At 38.4% G+C, this 24,117-nt stretch overlaps 1 protein-coding gene across 1 annotated transcript in view; it reads right to left on the bottom strand.

Annotated features, from left to right (window-relative positions):
• Positions 1–23,785, bottom strand: part of ar (androgen receptor) — a 70,963-nt gene extending 47,178 nt beyond the window's left edge. Inside the window, exons 1-3 of the mRNA XM_052592674.1 lie at positions 21,621–23,785; positions 4,284–4,435; positions 1,158–1,274 (exon numbers count right to left, since the gene is read on the bottom strand). Of these exons, the coding sequence (XP_052448634.1) occupies positions 1,158–1,274; positions 4,284–4,435; positions 21,621–23,095 (1,744 nt within the window). The 5' untranslated portion in view covers positions 23,096–23,785. The remainder of the gene's footprint in view (positions 1–1,157; positions 1,275–4,283; positions 4,436–21,620) is intronic.
• Positions 23,786–24,117: the final 332 nt, after the last annotated feature.

The following is a 24,117-nucleotide window of genomic DNA, read 5'->3' on the forward strand; positions in this document are numbered from 1 at the left end:
GTAAAAGGCTGTATTTTATGAACGCATTATCATTATGAAACTCAGTAAGGGTCATAAGCACAATCCCATCAAATATTCACATGCATATAACTTTGGATGTAGTTGATTTATTTTCAGGAGAGTCATATATTTACATTTATGAATCATTACGGAGTCCAACAATACCAAACACCCTAGGTTTCGCCTTATGGATTGTGCAACATTGTGATTTAGCGTTTAAGCAACTCTTCAAAAATATCTTCAAAACGTTAGTCCGATCAAGATGAAACCACTGCAGGAAAATCAAAAACACAAGTCGTTGCCTATATGCTAATGGCCAAATCTCAAAATAGGCAAAATTGATGGCAAAATTTCGAATGCCAAAAAAAAAATGCAATCAAAGTCGTACATGGATCATTTTTGATCCATGATCACTTGATTGCACTATAATAAAAAAATTGTATGAAATTGGAACTAATAACAGTACAGTATTATGAGATAAAATGCTATACTTTATTTGTATGTCATTGTATGTACTGTTACCAAAACGTGACATGTAAACTCTGCTGATCACTGAGTGGCCAGAGAGAGTTGTCACTACCTGGGTCAATGAATTTGCAACACAAACTCAACAGAACCGCTAGATTTAAATCAGCACAGGCAGTGAAGGGTCGAATGCAACTGTATGGTGGGGTGGTGTTGGCGCAGTGGATAAGACACACGCCATTGGTGTGAGAGACCCAGGTTCAAATCCACTCTGAGACACCAATGTGTCCCTGAGCAAGACACTTAACCCCTAGTTGCTCCAAAGGTGTGCGACCTCGGACATTTATAGCAATTGTAAGTCGCTTTGGATAAAAGCGTCAGCTACATGTAAATGTAAACTGTTTTGAACAAGCACACCTTCTTTTAAGTACCAAAAAGTGGCTGGTTTGTGGTCTGTTGAGGAAGTACAGACATTCCTCTCGTTGATAGCATAGGAGCGGATCCAGTGAGAGCTTGATGGGCTGACGTGAAAAGAAAACGTTTTAGGAGTCGTATCTTGCCTATCTTGCTGCCTTCTTTTTTCATGTTTTAGTTAACTATAATAACCTTGTTTGGAATGACATGAGAGTCATTCTTTTTATAACCACTATATAACATACAGAGTACAGCACATAAGAGAGCACAGCATTTACCTCCCAGGGTCATTCCAGCCTCGAAACACTTCTTCAGACGGCAGGATGGGCAGTTCTTCCTCCTCAGTTTATCTATGGTGCAGTCGTTCCTGCTAGCGCAGAGATACTTCTGCTTCCCTACAAGAACAAGCAGATGGTTTTCAGAAGTTTTAACTTAGCTTGAGTCAGTTGGCAGCCAAAGTAAAGCTCCAGAAAGGACAGAGCTGGACATATCACATTTACACCGAGATAAAAGATAGATCTGAAAAAAATAGAGAACAAACACACAGACACACACACACACACACACACACAGAATGCTCCAATTAGAGCGAGCTGTTAATGTGACAAGCCAGTCTGATAGGTCACAGCCCTCACTCTGGTCACCTGAGGACACCCAAATGAAAAGTGCAGAGTGAGATTTGAAAAGAGGTTCAGCTGTGTGTGTGTATTAATTAGGAATACAGAGCCACCGCTGAAGTAACCTACACAACTGCAGTAAGGTCTGACATAAAATTACAATGAGATTTAACAGACATCCACTGCCAGACATAGATACAACTGTAATAAGATTTGAGATTAAAACAGAAGTAAAACCTAATCAACTGTAAATCAAATGTAAAAGCAATGCAGTTCAACTCACCACCAGAATCATAAATATTACATTAATTTACATAAATACTGGATAACAAACCATGATAAAACATGATTTTACATAAAGCCAAACAAATTTACAAACTGCAATACGATCTTGTATGTTATCTTTTTATACAGCCGAAGAGTGTAATTTTAACTGCTTTGTCTGTGTCCAGGAAACCTACTTAAAAAACAGCGAAACTGGCGATACTAAAATGTGAAAAAAATCCATCACCTTTAAACAAATTCGGATAGACATCTTGAACCTTACAGATCTGTCTACAATTATTCATAAACAAAAATAATGAGGCCAGAACACTCTTCTTAGTATATTGTTGTCTCTCTTGATCTCCATTAACAACAGTTGAAACAGTATAATAGTGGGATATTTCCGTATTTGATTAAACTAAAGTTCATTGTTGGCTGTGAGGCAAGACCTTTTAACTCCTCTTAACTTTGATAAATTGTTTTGTTCCACAATCTGTGGCTGTTCAAAACAAAAAGGCATCACTTTATCAGGTGTGTATTATTGTTTCAATTTATTTGCTGGATAAATATGGGTTTACATAGTGACATCCTAACATTATCACTGATATAAAAAAAAAAAAAAAAAAAAAAAGAATATATATATATATATATATATATATATATATATATATATATATATATATATATATATATATATATATATATATATATATATACACTCACCTAAAGAATTATTAGGAACACCTGTTCAATTTCTCATTAATTCAATTATCTAATCAACCAATCACATGGCAGTTGCTTCAATGCATTTAGGGGTGAGGTCCTGGAAAATACTTTCTCCTGAACTCCAAACTGAATGTCAGAATGGAAATAGATATTTATATATAGTGAATATATTTGTATATCATGTGTATATAGACTATGCTCACTATAAAATTTGTTGTCATTTACTGATCCTCACGTTATTTCAAACCTGTCATAAAAAAAGTTTGGACTCAGATTTTTTTTATGTTTTTGAAAGCAGTCTCTTATGCTCAACTGGGGCAGAATTTATTTGATCAAAATACATTAAAAACAGTAATGTTTTGAAATTTATTACAATCTAAAATAACAGTTTTCTTTTTTAACATATTTTAAAATGTAATTTATCTTGTGATGGCAAAGATTTTTTTGTGGGGCAGTAGTGGTCTAATGGTTAGAGAGTCAGACTTGTAACCCAAAGGTTGTGGGTTTGAGTCTCAGGTCTGGCGGAGATTGTTGTTGGTGGGAGTGAATGTAGACTGCTTTCTTCCACCCTCATTAATAAATAAAGACTGAGGTAAGACCCCCTTGACTGTTTCTCAGGTACCACAGCAATATTGCTGTCCCTGGTCTCGTTCTCACCCACTTTCATCTTAGGGAACAGACCATCCTGCATATTCTGCCTATTTACTCCTTTTGAGTTCCATGCAAAAAAGTAAGTCATTCAAGTTGGGACAGGGATGAGAAAATTAATAAGAGACATGAATAATGCTGAAATCTATGCTTAGGTCACTTTGAGCTAAGTGTTTGGGTCTCAGTGATTACTAATTGTTTATGGCAAGTCTTTACACACCTCACAGCCAAGCCTGTACTTTATGTGTCACAGTTTGGCAAGGGAGGACCCAGATGCGGAATGAATGGGGGGAATAGAGTTTAACAAAAATGAGAAAACTAAAGGATGAGACAACACAATAAGGCAGGGCACATGACACAGTACAGGCTGGTCAGGGATGGGGGTAGCTCCAGACGCTGTGGCAAAACGAGACTAGGAGCTCAAGAAACCACAGGCTTGGCCCTAGGGATGGTAAATCTTGAAGCACCAACATGTCTGTCAAATCAGAGAAACCAGTGACCAGGGGGGACTCAGGAAGCAGGGCAGGAACCAACACAAACACACACAAAGACAAGACAACAGGAGAGACAAGAGATAGACACAGATCAAAAGAAAAAATTTGCTAAACTATGACTAGGGAGATAAAACTGAAAAGGGGAAAAAAACTTGAAATAATTAACTGGAACTAATGTAAACATAAGGATAACAATAGGAAAAAGCTGGGATTAATGACTAGAACTACAAACAAAATAAATAAAGACAAGACCGCAGCCTTGCTGAAAACTAGAAAGAGGGAGAAAAGGTTCAAGAACTAAATTAAAGAACTAAACTATAAACACTGGAACAAATAAAAAGTAGAATTTACAAGAGAGAAAATAGACTGGATGCAATATACTGAATAGCAAGCTCTAACAAGACAAAATACACTATCACTGAGAATGCACACAAAGCACACACAAAACGAACGATTTAAAACAATAAAAGCTATACTGGACACATGGTCAAAAGCATATTCATTCTATGTCAGCTTTTAATGCAGCTTTAATGACAGTTTATGGTTGCAATTCAAAGTTATAATTAAAGTGATAACTGCTCACACATATGGTGAATATACTTAGTCACTAATATCTGAAACAAGACTTTTGTTATAATGGGTGTGTTTATTTTACCCTCAGCAGCTCTCTTAAAGAACACTTTGCAGCTTCCACAAGTGAGGGCTCCATAGTGACATCCTGATGCTTCATCAGAGCAGATTAGGCATCTCCTTTGTGGAGGAAGAAAAAAATCCATTGGGAAAATGTCACTCCTTCCTCCATCAAACCTAAAAACAAAAGCACAGCATAAACTAATGGCATAACAAAACACTGACATAAATGTTCTGTTCTCTGTTATATCAGCAGAAGAAAACAAATACACTGCAAACGTGCAACTTGTTCTTCCACTGTTCTGTCAATTGTGAAGAAAAATATGAGGTCCATTAACAGTAATTTGAACAGAACACATATATCAGATCATATCCAAACAAACACAGAAATATAGGAGTAATGGGTGTGTATTTGCACATTCAGATGTTTGAACAGAATAAAAATAGTGAAGCTGAATTTCTCTGAAGTTTTACATCAGTTGTCCAGAGTACAGCTGCTAAATTAGAAATGTAATTTGCAGGTCCAGAACTCAGCTATAACATTTCCTATGAAAACGCACACTTGAAAGCTGGTGCATGTACCTGTGTGTGTCATCGGCCAAATGATGGTGGTACTGTAAGTAGAGGTGACATTATTCTAATGCAAGTACCAGGTCTCTAATGAAGGGTAATAACTGCTTTATTCCTTGAGAAATGATGTAAAGATTCTGAGTTAAAGAGAGTCATTCAGCATTATTATTCTGTTCTGATGATGGCAGCCAATTCCGTCACCACAGAAAAGAAAAGTGAACAAAATGACTATGATTAGGACAAGGGCATATTTCTGATATTTTCTTGGCTGTCTAAAAGAAGTGGTCAAACGTTCTATCTACATAATAATAACTTTTTTTTTAAAAAGACAGTAAAATAGAAAAGAGGGGACTCAGACCTACATAAAAAAGTAAAAAGTAAAAAAATGAATCATTGTAACTTTTGTTTTTCACTTTTCTCTCTCTGTTTTCAACTCTTGTTTTCTTACATACACATGGTTGGGTGCAGCCGGTTCATGTGATCTAGAGAGAATTTAACAATCTGTGTGCTTGATGACAAAACGGAGAGAAACCCGTAGTAGAACGGTTGAATGGAAAGATGGCCATCTCAACTATAATAATGCAGGAAATTAGTAATGGGAAAATGCCTGTCCACTTCAACCTGAAAACATGTCTCCATTAGGTATGAGAGATTTACAAACAACATGTACATCTACAGATTAAAACTTTTTCATTAAACTTAAATAAGAAAGGGATATTTATGTTAATTTAACAGTAATGAAACACATTAACCTACACACATATTTAACTGAAACATTTTAAAATGCTACATGGAGACTTTAGTGATAACATCAATTGCAGCATTCGATTCAGTGTGAAAATTCATTTGAAATTGTTTTTTAAGCCATTTACAAAGATCATAAATTTGCTCGTGTTTCATTAATAAGGCCCGCTGTGAATATATCACCCCATTTTCCTATGTATGAACGTACAGTATTCAAAATAATGAATAAATGAACACACGTGTAGGAATTTTGTCCATTTTCCAGAAATCTGCTGTATTCTGTGGAATTGTGTGCAGATTCCAAGGAGGCCTGCATATGGGTAAAATCTCTATAATGTGGTATTCTGAAATCTGACTTTCTCTGGAGGTGTTTTGGTTGTTTTACTCACACTACTCTCCTGCCAGCTGTGGCACTTTCCGAACAAGCCATATCAATCACAGGGTCTGGGTGTCTCTCACGCTCAGCATTATGATCTCTATTGCTTTGACCTCATGCAATGCTGTGTTTAAGAAGGTCACTTGGGCTAAAAATAAGGTCGCATTAAATGTTCTGAGCCAAAGCAGTCACACCACACATACTCTCACCAGGGACTCAAGCAGTGTTGGTTTGCTCTCACTTACTATTTCCACTGACACGTTCTTTAGTCTTCCTCATTACATTAGATTAGACATAACTTGATAGCTTAACAACACTCAAAGAACATTTCTGAAATACTTAATGGGGAGTGTGTGTTTATCTTCACCTTTGCTCAGCAAATTTATGGTCATGCGTCGTGCTTATGTCAGGTTTGCATTTATTTCCCATGCTCCCTCAACTGCTGTGAGGCTTGCATTTGCCTTTTCTCTGTCTCCAACACCGTTACATAAATGTTATTTTATGCTAGGTTTGCATTAGTGACACTAGCATGCAGATAAAAATCTACATATTTGCCCATATATAAAATTTACATTAAAGTAATAGTAAACCTAAAATCAGCTCCCCCTCATGTTGTTCCAAACCTGTCCAGTTTTGTTTAAGACCCCATTCACTTGCACTTTATGAACGTTATGAACAGAAACATTCTATAAAGTATCTTCTTTTGTGTTCCACAGTGGAAAAAAGTTGAAGTTGAGTGAATGATGACCAAATGTTCATTACATTTAATGTGAGTGTTTAATAGTGATGAAACGTAGATGTTTTAGGTGGGTTCTGTTAATGACACCTTAGTATAACACAGAGAGACTGTCTGTATGTGTTATTATTACTGATGAAGATAGAGACTGGGAGTATGAAGTTAAAGGGATACTCCACATCAAAATTAAAATTTTGTCATTAATCACCTCCATGTCGTTAAAATATATTTTTTGCAGTTTGTAAGGTAGCTATCCTTCAGTGTTAACAGACTGCAAAGTTTTTAATCAAAAAAGTGCATGATAAAAAAAGATATTGTCTCTCAAAAGAAAGAGTCGACTCAAAATCACCTAAACGAGTGGTCCGGCTGACAAAGAAGAGCATTAGCTGCCTGTCTTCAGCTCATATTCTCCAAAATGGTGCTAACTGTAGGTGATGTGGAAAGACACAGAGGAGACAAACTGTTGAATAAAATCGTTATTTTAGTTTTATTCATGTACAAAAAGTATTCTCATCACTTCATATCGTTACGGTTGAACCACTGATGGCAGATGGACTATTCTGACTACACCTTTCATACTCTTCTGGACTTTGACAGTGTATTTAACTTGGGAGTGAATGGGACAGTCACAAGCCTCCCGGCGTATCCATCAAAACTACCCAGAACAATTGTACCAAGAACTTTTTTCACAGGAACACCCCTCACCCCCCAGACCTGTTGCTTTCTCCATTTCTATAGTACAGTGAAGATTAGGCAAATAGTCTGGTTGACATAGGTCTGTGTGTGCTTTCTCAATAGAAAGTATGCAAATTTTGGACTTCCATCATCTGTAGTTTGGACTTTGCCAGTGTGAACTCCCGCGGACGGGGCGACGTAAGTCCAGTAATTCTGTAAACAGCAGTGTAATTGATAATGTCAGCTCGCCTTGGCTACTGCAATTTTTCTCACCGTATATTTACAATAAGATGAAATATTTCAGACAACACTGCCTACTTTTGTTTTCATTTGAATATATTAATAGCCGCAGAAATGTAGTTCATGGAAATGTGTAGGTCTATATAGCCTAACGTTACATTACAATGAAATGAAATATTATATCAAACAGTATTGCCTCTTTTTATATTCATTTTAACATATTAATAGATTAACTGAATAAAGACCAAAGATTACCTGTTAGATTTACCCAAAACAAATAATATTTTATTTTTAACTACTAAAGAGACATCAGAGAAAGTGGCAAATGTCAGAACTACTAGCCGAGTTGAGAGTGCACTAGACGGACACATGAGCACTTAGCTCCCACTGATAGCATCTCCAAAATTGGTGAAACACATTTTTAAATAGATGCTGTCTTTATAAATAAACCGCAGATTTGAAATTTTTGAAAAACTACATTCTCGCCTGAAATACTTTTAAAACTACCTTTCATGACACAATAACAGTAATATTTTCAAAATTCTCCAAATAAATAGTGGTTGAAATCACATTGCTGCTTGAACTCAACAAGTCAGCATGTTTAGCGCCCAAGTCCCACCCCCAAAAGTTCCAGAACTTTGAAAAAGTACTACCTCCGAAGCAGGGACTTTCTGATTTTTACCCAGAACTTTATTTAGATCCTGGTTCCTGTGGTGGAAACACACAGAGTACCAGCCCAAAGTCCCCAGTTCCTGGGTAAAGTTCCAGCGGTAGAAACACAGCTTTAAATTGTCAAGACAAACAAAGCTTTTACGAGTTTGGAACAACATGCGGGTTAATGATTAATGATTTAATACATTTTTGGGTGCAGTATACCTTTAAGATCGAGTGGGTACAAGTTTGTGTGTGAGAGAGACGAGAACTGCACTACAACCAAAAAGTTGATTGGACACAAAGTACAGACATAATTATATTCAGTGACATGAGATGTCAAGGGTACTCACAAGGACGATCACATATAACAAACACTAACATACATGCCCTCTCTTTCACTTCTTCTCTCCCTTCCTCCCTTCCTTTCCTTTTCTCTCCCTGTCTCTTTTATTTCAGTTACAGTTATATGATAATGAAATCATACACTCACATTATGAGTTATGAATAATCTACTAATTTCTTCACAGTGAACCACTAATCAAAGACAAACAAGTGAGCATAAGCACATTTCATCAGCACCAAAAGAGATTCAAATTGTTAATTTGCTTCTTTCTTTCTTTCTCTAAATAATTTACTCGCCCTCATATCTTTAAAAACCCATATGACTTCAGTGTAACATAAAGTCAGTTGTTTATAGCAGGATGTTCAAGATGCTTGACAAACCCTGGTCTCCATCCACTTTCACTGTACAAGACAATTCAGCTTGGATATTCTGCTACAAAAAATGAAATAAAAAAACAGGTAACATCAATTGTTTCATGTGGTAACATTTAAACGTGTTCAAGTAAATTAAGAAAATTTGTTTGAGTATTATATTTATGTTCCTTTGAATTTAGAAATTATAAATTAACAATTACATTAACCTACCTAAATTAATTTTTAGGTCTTCAGATATGCATTTGAATGCTGCATGTATGCAGTCCACTGAAGAAAGAATATCACACAAAGTGGTGGCAGAATATCCATTTTTGGGTGAACTGTCCATTTAACAAATATTTATTTCATGTAAAATATAGAGGCAGAGTTGTGCACAAATTCAAATTAAATTGGCAGTACCTTTTAAATTCCTATTAAATTGCAGAATTTAAACTGAGATATTAAACAAGATGCATAATTGCAACAACTGGAATCCATAAAAGTGAAAAACTGACATTTGCTAAGTATGGTGACCCATAATCGGAATTGGTGCTCTGCATTTAACCCATCCAAGTGCACACACACATAGCAGTGAGAAGTGAACACACACCCGGAGCAGTGGGCAGCTATCCAGCACACTGGGAGCAACTGGGGTTTCAGTGTCTTACTCAAGGGCACTTCAGCCATGAATATTGAGGGTGAAAGAGAGTACTGTTCATTAATGGCCAATTCAACACTCATTCCAGGTTATAAATAAAAATAGATTTTTCAATTCTGAATTGAACACAGATCCAGAATTGCCGTCAATCCCTTGCAGGTGAACTCAAGAAACACACAAGTTTTCAGGGTCCTTCATTAGGCTGTAAAAATAGTCTATGTATATGTGTAAGGTGACAGTGATGTGAGAATTGTAACACATTTATAGGTGAGATGACTGTGTTTGCATGTGTGTCCTGTGGTGTTTCCATAGGTGATTAGGTTCACAGGTGATTAAGTGGTCTCGGGTTACGCTAACAACTCAAATTTGTCACTTACTTCATCAACACTTACTGAAAATCAGGTATACAACTTATCGGAGAGTCACACACACAAGTGCCAATCCCTCAACAACCAATGGGAATGGATCAGCACCCAAAAAACATGTAAAAATATTAAATGAAATATTCTCTATTAACTTTGACCCATCAAAAAAAAAAAATTTTGGAACTCACATTGTTAACCTGCCATTCCATATCTGTTGGTCACTATGAGTTATGTCCTGACGACATATTGGGGTCTCACTTGGAAGCCCAATCATCTCTGAATTTAAGCAAAACGGCAATGAGAATTGGCTAGTGGATTTTGCATGCTGAGCCACTCCCTGTCCACAGTGGCATACAAGGCGACAGTGTGCATCCCTTTATTAGATTTTTACTTCGGAGCTGAGTAGTACATGGTGTTACCTTACTACAAAACCATACTTCTTTTTTTTTTTACAAGAAGAGGCTGTTTTTGGTTGGTATTACGACACATTACAGAATATTACAGTGACCCTGTCAGCAGCGAATCCCCTGGGCGTTTCGACTAAAAAAACAGTTTCCTCTAAAATAATCTGATCTGCCATGAACAGAGGTCCGTCGGCTAGTGCTCTGGGAGATTTGAGGGGAACATTGAGAGCTTCTCCACCAGGCCACACCCCATGGACCTCTCACTCTTCCTGCAGCGCATGTCCTGTGTGGTTGCCAGATGATTCTGCTTTGCCATCTTGTGGCATTCCCAGTGTCTCATTCAGTGGGCATGCAGATGTCAATCACAGCATCGAGAGATGGGTTATTGGCCTCTGGGAATGAAGATTTGACGGGGCTGTCCCCCTCGGGTGTTGCCACCACTGCCGAATCGGAGAGTTGTCAACCATGCTTGTCCGGGCAGCTGTGAGGATTGGGCTGGAGGTGACTACAAAACCGCAAACGTTGCCACTTAGAGGAATCATCGACATCTCTCATCCAAAGCCTGTAAGCTGTCGGCGGCTCTCACTGCAAAAGCTTACAGTGCTGCGTGGCTAAGCTGCCTCTGCCCTGCATGCCATGGCTATCTTGCAGGTAGACCAAGGTTGATGCAGGAGATGTGCAGGGCAACTGACTTTGCCCTCCAAGCAACAAAAGTCACAGCACGGGTCCCTTGGGAAGAGGATGTCCACTCTGGTTGTGCAGGAGCACTATCTCTGGCTTAACCTGGCCCGAGATGAGAGACATTGACAAAGTATGCTTTTTTGACTCTCCCATCTCTCAGGCTGGCCTTTTCGGAGACACTGTCGAAGTCTTTACCTAGCAGTTCTCAGGAGTACAAAATCAGACAGAGGCCATTCAGCACTTCTTGCCCTGACGAGATCCTCCAGAAGCCACCTTTCCATCACGAGGCGTGTCCATGCTTGCTCATCACCATGGGAGCCCTCCTGCATCCTCAACTCTAGCTCTGCCCCATGCTGAGACACCACTGAGGCTGGCACGTTGAGCACAAAGCAGGTGAGCGGCACCCCCTGTGCTGCGCTTAGCCACTAATTCCTCCAAGAAGATGAAGCGGCCCTGACATGGCAACCCAGAGATGTGTTAGAGGAGGACCGGCAGAGAATCTTTTGTTTCCTTTTCTTTTTTTGTTCTACCGCTGGCTCAAAAGGCCAGTGGTAACCACATTAGCAAAGAAAGAGCAGTTTCCTTTTCCTCCTTTTTGCAAAGCTCGTGGCTCAACAGTCAGTGACGCACTGCTTCCTCACTCTCACTCACGACACCCCCTATCGCTAGTGACCAAGAGATTGTTGTTTAAAGATGCAACGCTTCGCCAAGTGTCTCTGGCCAGTCCCTCTGGGGACACGGGGAGTTTTGCTGTGATGACTCAGAACACGAGGCCTTCTGGGCCGCCAAGCACAACTCCCGATTACTCCTGAGTACATCGATTGCTCCTTTGGAGCCACTCATAAGGAATTTGGGAATGTGGCTTGTGCTGCTCAACTTTTCATGCTGGCTCATTTGGATGGTTCAACACAGCTACATGATTAAAGTTCACCAAGCGACCTCCAAAGTTCAATGGCATTCTTGAGACTTCGATGGCAGTCTGAGATGCCTCTGTCTTGTGCGAGGAGATTGCTGTCCTGTTGGCCAAGGATGCAATCTATCCAGTCCCTCTAGCCAAGATGATGAAGGGGTTTGGATCTGCAAGTCTTGAATCAGGCCCTTCCCATGTTCCCGTTCAAGATGTTGATGCAGAAACATATCACCAAATGCATTCAAGCCCAGGATTGATTGAATTTGAGGGTCGGGTATTGCAGTTCAAGGTCCTCCCTTTCGGGCTCTCCCTTTCCCCCCATCACTCCACGAAAGTCCTGGAGGGCGACCTTGCGCCACTATGGCAAGTGGGCATCAGGATTCTCATTAAGGCTCGGTCACGAAAGGAGTTGTGCAATCTCAGGGACCTGGTTCTTCAGCACCTCAGTCTGTTGGGACTTCAGGTCATTCAAGAGAAGAGCAAGCTTTCCCCTGTGCAGATAATCTCTTATCTCAGTATTGAGTTAGACTCAGTGAGTATGACGGCACAACTCATCAACGAACGTGCTTAGTCATGCTGAACTGCCTGAGTTCCTTCAGAGGAAGGATAGTAGTACCACTGAAACATTTTCAGAGGCTCCTGGGGCATATGGCATCCACAGCCACAGTCACGCCGCTCGGATTTCTTCATATGAGATCACTTCATCGCTGGTTACACTTCTGAGTCTCGAGATGGGCATGATGCTGCAGTACACATCCAGTCGCCATTACACTGCTGTGTCGCTGCCTATTCAGCGCCTCGTCAGACCTTGCTTTTCCATGGGCTAGGGTGCCCTTAGAACAAGTGTCCCAACATGTCATTGACAAAAAATGCCTCCAATATGGGCTGGGGAACTACGTGCAACAGGACCTCATGCTCCCAAATGAGACCCCAATATGGTATCACAACATAATGTCTTTGTTCCCTCGATCAAGGAACTAGGGTTACATACATAACTGAGACGGTTTTAATACTCACAAATGCCTCTTTTGAGTGGCCATTTCATGGAGTTTCGTTTTTTCAATTCCCGAAATCAGCCATTTGACAGACATTTGTAAATTTCTCTGTGAAAATCTCTATTTGGAGTAAAAACCTATACTTCATCCAATATACTTGTGCATCTTTTGATTTTTTTCTTAATTTCATGTCTGTTATTTAAAAAACCAGTATGCAGAATGGACTCCAACGTGAAACTTTCAACACCTCTAGTAAGGAATAAATAATGTGATAAGTGGCCAGCCAATGTTAAATGAATTCTAAGAAAAATACAAAAACATATTGTTCACCCCATCTCCAAGGTGTCCTTTGCACATTTTTAATATCAATATGACTGTTGAATGTCCAACAATACACCCACGTTTTTTACTTTGTGTGACACAAATCACTCATTATCGCACTGAGAAGACTGAGGGCATAACTCTTGAAAAACTTAAATGTAACTAGGTATTGAGTAATGATACCAATTATCATTTGTTCAATCAATTATATATTGGTTGATAATCCATTTGGTCTTTGCAAACAAACAAATAAATACATTTTTTTTTTTAAAACCTGTACATGTTTTTCCTCAGATAAGGGTTGTTAGGGAGGGCGGGCACTCACTGGCAGAAACATATGTCGGTGCCTATAGTCACACACATACACACGGATCCAATTAAATAAAAGAGGCCCTTTTTTTTAAAACATTCTCCCAGTATTGGTGTGTGTGTGTGTGCTGCATGTCAGGTGTGTTTTTTAAAAAAAGCAATAATGATCCAAGGGAAAGGACTCAAGGGTAAACAAATAGGTCATCGGGGAAGGGGGACAAAGAGACAGAACACCCTCAGAGCGGCCCTGATTAAATCCTTCTAGTCAAGACCTCTGATGCAACACCACGGGGAGGGCCTGAGCTGGTCCAGATGGAGGGCTCTGGACAAAACATGCATAGATTTAAGTAATGTTACCAAGAGACATTCACACTAAAAACTTACAATAAGACTTTTGATAAGCTGAGAATAGTTTGACATTGCAGCTAAAATTTGAGTCCATCCATTTCAGACGTTACTTAGGACAAGAAACAGCATGTAAAACGTTACCGTTTTGAACGAGGAAACAATTAAATTCAATTTTAACACAAAAGGAATCTTGTGCAACTCAAGGCATGTCACATGATTACTGACACTCAGCCTGGGGCTCATGCAAGTAGTAGGATTTCTCACTTAACATTTCTGTTTGAAAATGATATTAATATCATAAATGACTATTTTTGAGTTGCTCTGTGGATGAAAACATCACGCAACCATGTAGTTGTTAAAACCCATTAAAGTATGTGTGAGGCACTGGGTGAAGCACAAAGCAGGGCTGCTATAAAGATTCACGTACAGTATAACAAAATGAGAACGTTTTTCGACATTCTTGAATTATGCAAATAAGCACCCATGTTGACAAGATGACAATGCGGAAAGGTTAGATCCCAAAATTATTCTGCCAGCTGCACTGTGTGCTGAATGTGTGCACAGCCAATTCATTTGATGTGTGTGTGGGCATTCATGTGTGTAAGCATCTAAAAGTGCTGAACAAGTTTAAAACTTCAGTCCTTCACCTTTTTGAAAGACATCTTAATATAATAATTACCACTGGGGATAAAATATTTTAAAATGTAAAGAACGTCTCTTTTACTCTTCCTTTTCCTTACTCTTTTCAAAACACTAAGTATTTTCCCATATATTGAGAGTATTAAGTTCTGTATAACAGCACATAATGCATGCAAATGCTATAATGACATCATCCGGGGGAAGGGGGAAAGGGGAAGGGGGAAGTTGTGGCCTAGTGATTAGAAAGTTTGATTCCTAACCCTAGGGTTGTTGGTTCAAGTCTTGGGCCCGCAATACCATGACTTAGGGGCCATTGAGCAAAGCACCGATCCCCCAACTGCTTCCCGGGTGCTGCAGCATAAATGGCTGCCAACTGCTCCAGGTGTGTGTTCATGGTTTGTGTGTGTTCACTGCTGTGTGTGTGCACTTTAGATGGGTTAAATGCAGAGCACCAATTCTGAGTATGGGTCATCATACTTGGGTGTATGTCACGTCACTTTCAATTCCATCCCTGCTGAAATTGTTGTTTATTAACAGCCAATCACACAGCACAAATAAAACAACTGTCGCAAAATAAGTCTTCATGTTCTGTGCATCTCTGTGTGAAGGAGTGGCATAGTTTACTACAACAGACATGACGCTTATGGTGATTCAGCATCTGCCGTTTCAATATATGAGGACATGAACACATAAACTACTTCTACAGAGACTGCCAAAATAGGTTTGGTTTAACTTGAAGAAATTATGGCAGACATATATTACTATTGTTTACTAAAATGTACTTCAAAAAGTACTAATATTAAAATATAATTTTTAAGTAATATCATGCAACCAAGATATTTTTTAACCCATGGTTTAATTTATACAGTTCTGTTGAGCAGCATTTTATTCAACAAACATTTTAAAGATTTATTAATTAACTTAATTGTGCGCCATTTCTGATTTGTATTAAATCATAAAACACAGTATTCATGAAAGAAAATTGATAATAAAGAATTTAGGGAAATATTAAATGGATTTCATAAAGACCTAAATTAAAGGTTTACATGTTCACATTCATTCTCAAGGTCTAACAGACATGTGAAAAGCATTTCCTTCCACATTAATGGTAAATTAATATTGTGATAATATTTTGCCCATCCCTATTTTAAAGTTATTTATTCCTGTGATGGTAGATTTAAGGATCCTTTGATAAAGAAAGCTTAAAATATCAGTATTTATTTTGTTAAAAATGTAGAATTCTTCACTATTCATATTTTAGCTATTTAATTGGTCCTTCCTAAATATTAAAGTTCTACAGTATGCATTTCTTAAATAAAAAAAAATAAATAAAAAAACTACTGACCCCAAACGTTTGTACTGCATATAAAATATATGAAAATGACTTCAGAATTGGTCATTTTTAACTTTCATTTCATTTTCGTTTCTTCATAATTTAACCTTGGTGTAACCTAAAGTAGTAAGGGCGATTTATGTGACATGAAATGTTGTTTTTGAATAAAGAAGAAAAGGTTCATTAGTTGTTACCACATGAAGCAAATTTTTGCTATCTGACAAGTTTTTACAGTCCCTCCGCCACAGCAATTCAGACACTTGAATCAGTAGGTGTGCCCAACTAAACCACAAAACACCATGCACGATTATAACCGTCATTTCCATAATTTGATCATCCTTTGATGAATAACTACCGTACTGTCATGACCCAAAAAATCCAAACAAACATTTGTATCAAATGAAAGTCAGTTTACCGACTGCTTACCACAAATAGAACTGACTTTTTGAAGAAAGATCGAATCTATAATGAGTCTAATATACATAGAAAGAAGTGTGTTTCCCCTCAGAGAATAACAGTGACTTTATTGAAATACAGTGCTATATATAGGTTTTTCGTGTTAAAATACAGCCCATAAACTATTTAGTGAATTTGCCCCAATATGTTATGTGTGAAGTCTGTCACTGGATACACTAAACTGTTATGTGTGCACTAACACACACAGCATTAAGCCTTATCACACAGAGCTTCCAAAAGAAGTCTGTCTCTGGCAGCATCACATACTTTGTAGAGTTACACGTTATATAGAACAGATACACAGAACAGTGAGAAAGGGTGAAGGGGGTGAAGAATATTACTTTTAAAGATCAGTCCGTTTAATCTGCTTATTTAATCAGCATTTATGTCATTTTTTATCTTCTTCTATAGAATATCACAATTATATATGACCCAGAATCCTCTAAAAAAAAAAAAAAAAAAGTAAAATGTCAATATTCAAATATTAACGTTTAGGTTTTTAATTCCTAAACTTTTAATATTATTTGCTTGTGCTGTGGTTTTTTAAAAGCACATTAACCTTGAGTGTAAGCCTGTCAGAATTACACTTGATAATGTTTGCTAAAATCTGACCATTAATGGAAAACTGACTTATAACTCATAAGTTCATAAATGTTGTTTTTTCTCTCATTGACATTTGGATGTTCTTATTGATTTGAATTTATTCCCCCAGCCAAAGCCATTAAAATCTGCCAGAACAAAACCTGAGTACACAAAACATTAAAATTCAGATGGCAATTAATATTTTTTTTTTTTTACTAATATATAAAACAAAAAAAAAACAAAAAAAAATTTAGGGCTCTCTTACTGACTTTCTCTTTCTACGACTAAGATTCTAATTTTTTTGGAACAATTGTAAAAAAAAAAATGTAATTACTAAATGAATACAACAATAACAACGTTGACAGTCCTGTAAAGAAAAGGTGCATTAGCCATCTGACACTGCTCCAGCGAGTAATGACGAATACTCTTTAGAAAGCCAAAGGCAACAGGAGAAAGAGATATGACACACCACCCTATGTGAGCTGTAACCACGCCTGTTTGCTGTCAATAGCTGACTTGAATGTACACTTTTGTTAAAAAATGTGGAACTATTAACAACCAAATTTTCCATAAATAGATTTGTAGCTCTGTGCACTTCAATTAAGCAACAGGTCACAATAAGGCATGCATTACAATATACAATGTACATGTACAATATATAAAACAGCTGATTGATTAAAAAAAATGCTAATTTAAAAAACAAATTTCGTTATAGACTTGTCAGATCACTGAGCATGGGGAACCCCATTGGTAATGGCACTTCAATACCATTCAAAACCATTTTTGCACACAAAGTATAGCATTCATCATTTTTACATTTAAAAAATGAGCAAATCTACCTTACACATTTTTTTCCTTATATCAATATATTATTTGTCTTGAACACATTTTTTTTATTTAATATACTCAAACAAAATAATTTATATATATATATATATATATATATATATATATAAATTGAATACAAAGGAATCTGTTATGGATGTAAGCACACTGGCCTGTACAGCATATTCTGTATAGCCTCAGTAGATCCTGAAACAATAATCTCATTCAATGGCTGATAATCAAGGGAAGATGGTATCAATCATGACTTACTACGCGGCATCTAACAGAGACAGCTCAGCATGTTGTAATTCAGCACACCTATCACTACAACCCCTAAAACAATGTAACAGCAGAGCAACTAATTATTTACAGAAAAAGACATCAGATCTCAGATGCTAGAAAAAATGATAACATCTGCACCCAGCATGTTCCATCTGAACCAGAATAACAGCACTTGTTGGTCGGCATTGTGCCCGCAATTTTGACCTATAGCCTATATATTTGCTTTATATTTATATTCATATTTATTTTCAAGATCTGAGGTAAACTAGTTGTGATTGGTTTCAGTAATGCTAAGATATATACTGTATATCGCAATTCAAACCTGTATGACTTTCTTTCTTCTGCTGAACACAGTAGAAGATTGTGAAGAAAGCCCACTGACTTCACTGTATGCACAAACAAAAGACAATATATTTCATGTTCCACAGAAAAGGAAGTCACAGATGTTTGAAATGACATGAAAATGTAAAAATCATGATAGAATTTTTATTGTTGAATGAACTATCCTTTTATCATTGTTGAATGAGCTATCATTTGTTCTAAGCACTGTCGGTGTGCAGTTCAGCACATAAGGCACACTTTAAATAGGATTGCTATAACTACAACTAAAATAGTCAATGTAAGTGCAAATAAAAATACTGACAGAGGGTTCTCAGAATTCAACAGTGAACTCTTTTAGGGTTCTCGGTACAAGCCCCATATGTTGGTTCTACCTAGAACGCTTTGTAAGGAACCTTTGCCTTGTTTGGAATGTTGTTTGACCAGAACTGAATTTGACCACGGTGTACTTCAGATTATTACATAACAGAGACACATGTACACGAAAACTCTCTTGACCCCCCTTCCCCCTCAAAAATGAAAAATAGTTGTTCTATTTTTGCACCATCCAATCATCAAACTCACTGCTTGTTAAAAACGTTATTTAAAAAAAGAAAAGAAAAGAACAAGCTATTGATTAAGTAGATCACAAACCATTAATATTTTAAACTGTATATGTAGCCTAAGTATGAACGATTCTTACTCAAATGTAAACTGTGTACCCTAGAACTTTGATATGCTGTTCACAAACCACTTTTTCTTCATAAATGTGGCTTCATGTTGTTAGATTTATGTTAAGATGATTCATTATGTGTGATATTAGGTCAAGACCAGTCTGAAGTCTCGCTCATTTGGTCTCATTATTTTGTTCTCTGTGTGTCAGTTTCATGTTGTGGCTGGTGTCCGGGTGAACCGGTATTTTTCACAAAGATCAAGTGGTTTTGCCTCCAACTCAAACCCATGAAATTCAAAGGTTAAACACACAACTAATCTCAAATTCCTTTCAGGAAAAAACACACTCTGTATAGACTTAAACAGCCGCGGACAAAATGCTTGCTTCACTATGGTTCAGATTGAAGCATCCAACGCTCACTCAAAGGCATGCAACTGTTTTTCTCCGTAGTCTTAGTTTAAGGAAAAGCCTAATTTCAGCCTCTGCATATTTTCTTATCAGTGTTCTGCTTTTGTTACAGCTTGTACAGGTCTACTGAACCCCCAAGTCAAATTAGATTTATGGTAACACTTTATAATAACATTATATAATTGATTAATATATATATATATATATATATATATATATATATATATATATATATATATATATATATATATATATATATATATATATATATATATATATATATTCACATAGCAAGAAATATAAGATAAGGTTCTTGTTAATGTTATTAATGAACTTACTAAACATTACCTTATGATTAACATAATATTTCATGTAAATTGAAATGGTTACAAATGTCAGTAAGCTTTCATTTCATTTGATCTTCATCTGTTGATCTTCGTTTATTGTGTAGACCTCTATTTATACATCTTAACAAATAATCTGTTAACTATTTGTTCATGTTTTTGCCATCTAAAGTGGAAACTGTTCGTCATTTGCAAATGTTTACAACGGTTTACTAATCATTAATATCTTTATGAGCAGTCATCTCAATGGCAAAAAGTGTCTTGAAAGACCTGAATTTACCCTATTCACATCTTTACTAATCATTTATTAATCATTTGATCATGTTTTTGCAGAAGCCAATCTAAAGTTGAAACTATTCATCATTTGTAAATGCTTATAAACATTTACTAATCGTTTAGTATCTCTATGGGCATTAGACTTTTAACTAATGTAACAAGGTTTGTGTAAAGGGTGTCTGGTTAAGTTTAGCTGAATGCTTGATAAAGACATAACAGACTGTAATTTTGCTGCAAAATTGTTATTTTTTATTGCCTCAATAGTCAGCATACTACTATATCATTAAACAGGATATTTTTTAATCATAAATAAATAGGGGGAAACAAATCCTTTTTTAAAAGAAAATACTTGCTCATTCATCAAAACAAGAGAATATAAACAGATTGAAATGTGTTCCCTTATAATAATCAAACTGACCCCAAACTTTATTAACTTCTGACCCCTCAACCAACCCTTAAACCGACCCATACCACCAAAACTGATCCTAACCTTACCCATATCACACCTCAACAGCAGCAAAAGTGTTGTGTATTAACATATGCTTTTAATCATTTTATAACATCTGTTAAAATAATTTGTAGATTTACAATAAGTGCTTGATCATATAAACTGTCAATGCAATTTAAAAATGCCTGTCAACTGAAATGCATAGCATGACAGTAGGACCAGCATGTTGCGGTGTATGAATCAAAATGTGCCCTTTCCTGTGTCTGTGAGTTATTAAATGAGAGAATGACTCAGTACAAGAATATGCAGAAGTTCAAGGATATGAGCTTTGAGGCTCTTGGCATGGAGTCTTTGCGTTTGGACACGGCCGTGTGGGGTTGCCTTGATGGCAGTATCCCTGGAGCCCAGCAACCCTGAGGGAGGAGGCTGGCCTGTGTGTTAAAGTGTTAATGTCTACAGCTGTCTCTGTGTACTGCTTTACTTGGCTGCAGACATAAAGAGAGGAACTTCAAGCAAATTAACGCTTCCTTCAGGAATTACACATTTAATTCCTAGCTAATAAAATGCTCATGAAGCATAACTGATCCTGATCCATTAATAGTAAACCTATAATGAACAGTCCTATACAGAAATGAAACTGAACATGAAACCAGGGGTCCATGTGAAAGAACTGCTACAGGGGGTTTGTGGAGAAGATTTATAAAACAAAGCATTTTCTTTCAAATATGTTTCTAACTATTTGAATGAACTTAGAACTGATAATCTAATGAGCAGCCTAACGTAATATTATACCCATATTTTAATTAAAGTTATCATAAAATGTTTTGAAGAAAAAAAAATATTCTGGTTGCCCCTGGGGTAGCTGAGAATCTGGATGGGAAGTCCCTGGGTATGTGCAGTTTGGAGATCTCTTAAAAAATGTAATGAGTGCATCCTGTGCATTGTTTCTTGCTAGTTTCGTTAAGGCATTAATTGATCATAATATAATAAATATAAGCTATAATTAATTATTTTACAAAATCTACAAGTCTGGCAAAAACCGTTTTTAAATTAACTGACAAACACTCAAAAACACAGCCACTGTGCCGACTCTTACCTGCCATCCGCAAATGAAGTTACATCCACCCACTTGCCCATCTCGTTTTTAACGCAGGGCACGTTAGGGTAAGGGGGACGGCTCAGCATCCCGTTGGGGTACCACTGTTCAGGTGGAGGTCGCTCCCTCGGAACCAGAGCCTCGCTTCGGCTGCACTCATAGGGGTTACAAATAAAAGACGTTTCGTGCCCAGATGCGTAAGTGGTCCTCTGACTGGGATGCCCGTACTGGCCGTTACTGTCCTCAGTGTACCTATGCGGGTAAGCCCAGGTGTCATTCAGTTCACGGGGCATCATCTCTGCCTTGATTTTGACATTATAGAGATTCACGTAATCCTCCACGGGGCCGGCGAACTCGCCGGACATCTCCGCGGGCTTCGCGAAGCTCTGGCTAGGTCCGTTTTCTAGCTCCGGGTGCAAGAAATGGGTCATGCTCGCGGGCAACAGTTGTTCAAACTGGCACGAAGCCGCTCGCGTTGCATCCATATCTGGTTCTGTAGTTACTGCCGTACCTTCTGAACTCAGGTTGGCAGTGTCCCCGGACAGGCTGCCGAACTCATGCAGCTCCCGTACATCCGCGGTTAAGTGTGATCGAGACGTGCTGCTGCGCTGCAAGGTCGTCCCCTCACCTGCTAGCTGCTCCAGGTCGTCACATTTAAACATCCCAAACACTTTGTCCCTGTCACGCAGCTCGGTGCCTCTGTCTCGTCCCGCCGCGAGAGCGTACTCTCTGTCTTTTCCTCCTGCCTCCTTTTCGCTCACTGAGCAGTTGAGCAAAGGCATTTCGAACAAATAGATTTCCTCACTACTACTTTCATGGGTCAGGGGCGGCGGTGCATGGTGCGGTCCCACCTCGCCCAGTTCGCTGGACTCCATAGCTAAGCCCAAAGACACGGACACGGCTTTGTACAGCTCTCGCGCTGTCTCCGAGATGCTATTGCTGCTGCTGTCGCCGTCGCCGCTGCTGCTGGTTCTGGTGCTGGTGCACGCGCGACTTCTACTCGCCACACTTGCGTCACGACTCGAGCCCAACTCGCGCGTGTGAACTTCAACCGCACCGCAGCCCTTCTGTCCGCTCTCAGCGCCCCGAGAGAAACCTGCGCGACTGCCGCTGCTTTCGGTGGCATCTGCGCGGCCCGGGCCGCTAGATGACAGAGACGCGTCGCTTTTGCTTCCCGTGGAACTCCTGAGAAACTGAATAACGTTACGGCTCGCCGCCTGCATCACTAAACTCGCACTCTCGCTCTCTTTCTCGGGGCTGTAAATTATTCCTCTGCCGGGGGACAGCTTGCTTAAACGCATTTCCCTCGACGCGGTCTCCTGCAGGAAGCCGCACTTCTTGGAGCTAGAAAAGTCCAAACTCTCGTGGTTGTTCGCTCTCGCGACGCGCACGTTTTGAAAAACGCTTTGGAAAAGTCCGTGAAAAACGGCGTCTGGGGACTCGCAAGCCTCCCCCAGACTGACCGGAACCTCCATAGTCTAGAAACTGAGTTCAACACAGGCCGTGAGGGTTTAAAGGGGACTCACCGCAACAAGTTCATCGACGAAATCCTTGGAAAAAGTACGAGTCAGACAGACATGAAAGAGCTGCGCAGCGTGAGACCGTGTAAGCAAATAATAATCAAACAAGCGCTCAGCCGCAGACGCATAGGCGGCTCTTATTAAACGTAAACAAGGATGAAAGTAAATCCGAACGGGGATTGGAATGATTCTCCGCCGCTCGAGTTGTTTTCCGTCTACCTTGAACGCACGCGATAAGATTTCGCTGTCTGTTCTCAATGATCAGTCCGAGCCAAGGCAGCGGTTGCTACAGCACCCTGGGCACTTCTCAACAATCCACACTTCTTATTTAAAGTACAATTACAGCCCTTTTCTCTCGTATCAGTACTTTCCTGGGCTCCGTAGAGGTAATGCTGGGAGAGCTTGCTGTGTCACGGTGTTTTGCCGGGGTAAGCAGTTATTTCACGGAGAGTTCGCTCAGGAAAGTCCTTGAGAGCTTTGCTGTCAGGACTAAATAATACAGCCAGGAACGGCGCCAGTAATACGGGTAAATAAGAACACGCTGCAAATAAGAGCAGGAGATCACAACTCACTTTCACTTTGTAAAAGATAACACTGATGTATATCACAGGTTTAAAAAGGGTGTAAATACAATAAAATCAATGAGCCGCAGTGAGAGCCTGCGTGGTACGCACTTTATAGGAGCTCTGGGCCTGTGGAAATGTTTCTCATGACATTTATTATTGAGCACACATTAAATCCTCAAAGGGACTGTTAAGTACACAAAATTAGCCATTTGAAGAGCAAAACAAGATGTTGGCTATTTTTAAAAAATGAAAGAAGACCATACTTAACCTTGCCAGAAGAAATGTTCCTGTCTGGGCATTTAATGTAAATTAAATTAATATTAAATTGTTTATATATATATATATATATATATATATATATATATATATATATATATATATATATATATATGTGAAATTTAAAGGACTATT

The sequence above is a fragment of the Carassius gibelio genome, chromosome A5 (assembly GCF_023724105.1).
Source record: "Carassius gibelio isolate Cgi1373 ecotype wild population from Czech Republic chromosome A5, carGib1.2-hapl.c, whole genome shotgun sequence".
Taxonomy (NCBI): domain Eukaryota; kingdom Metazoa; phylum Chordata; class Actinopteri; order Cypriniformes; family Cyprinidae; genus Carassius; species Carassius gibelio.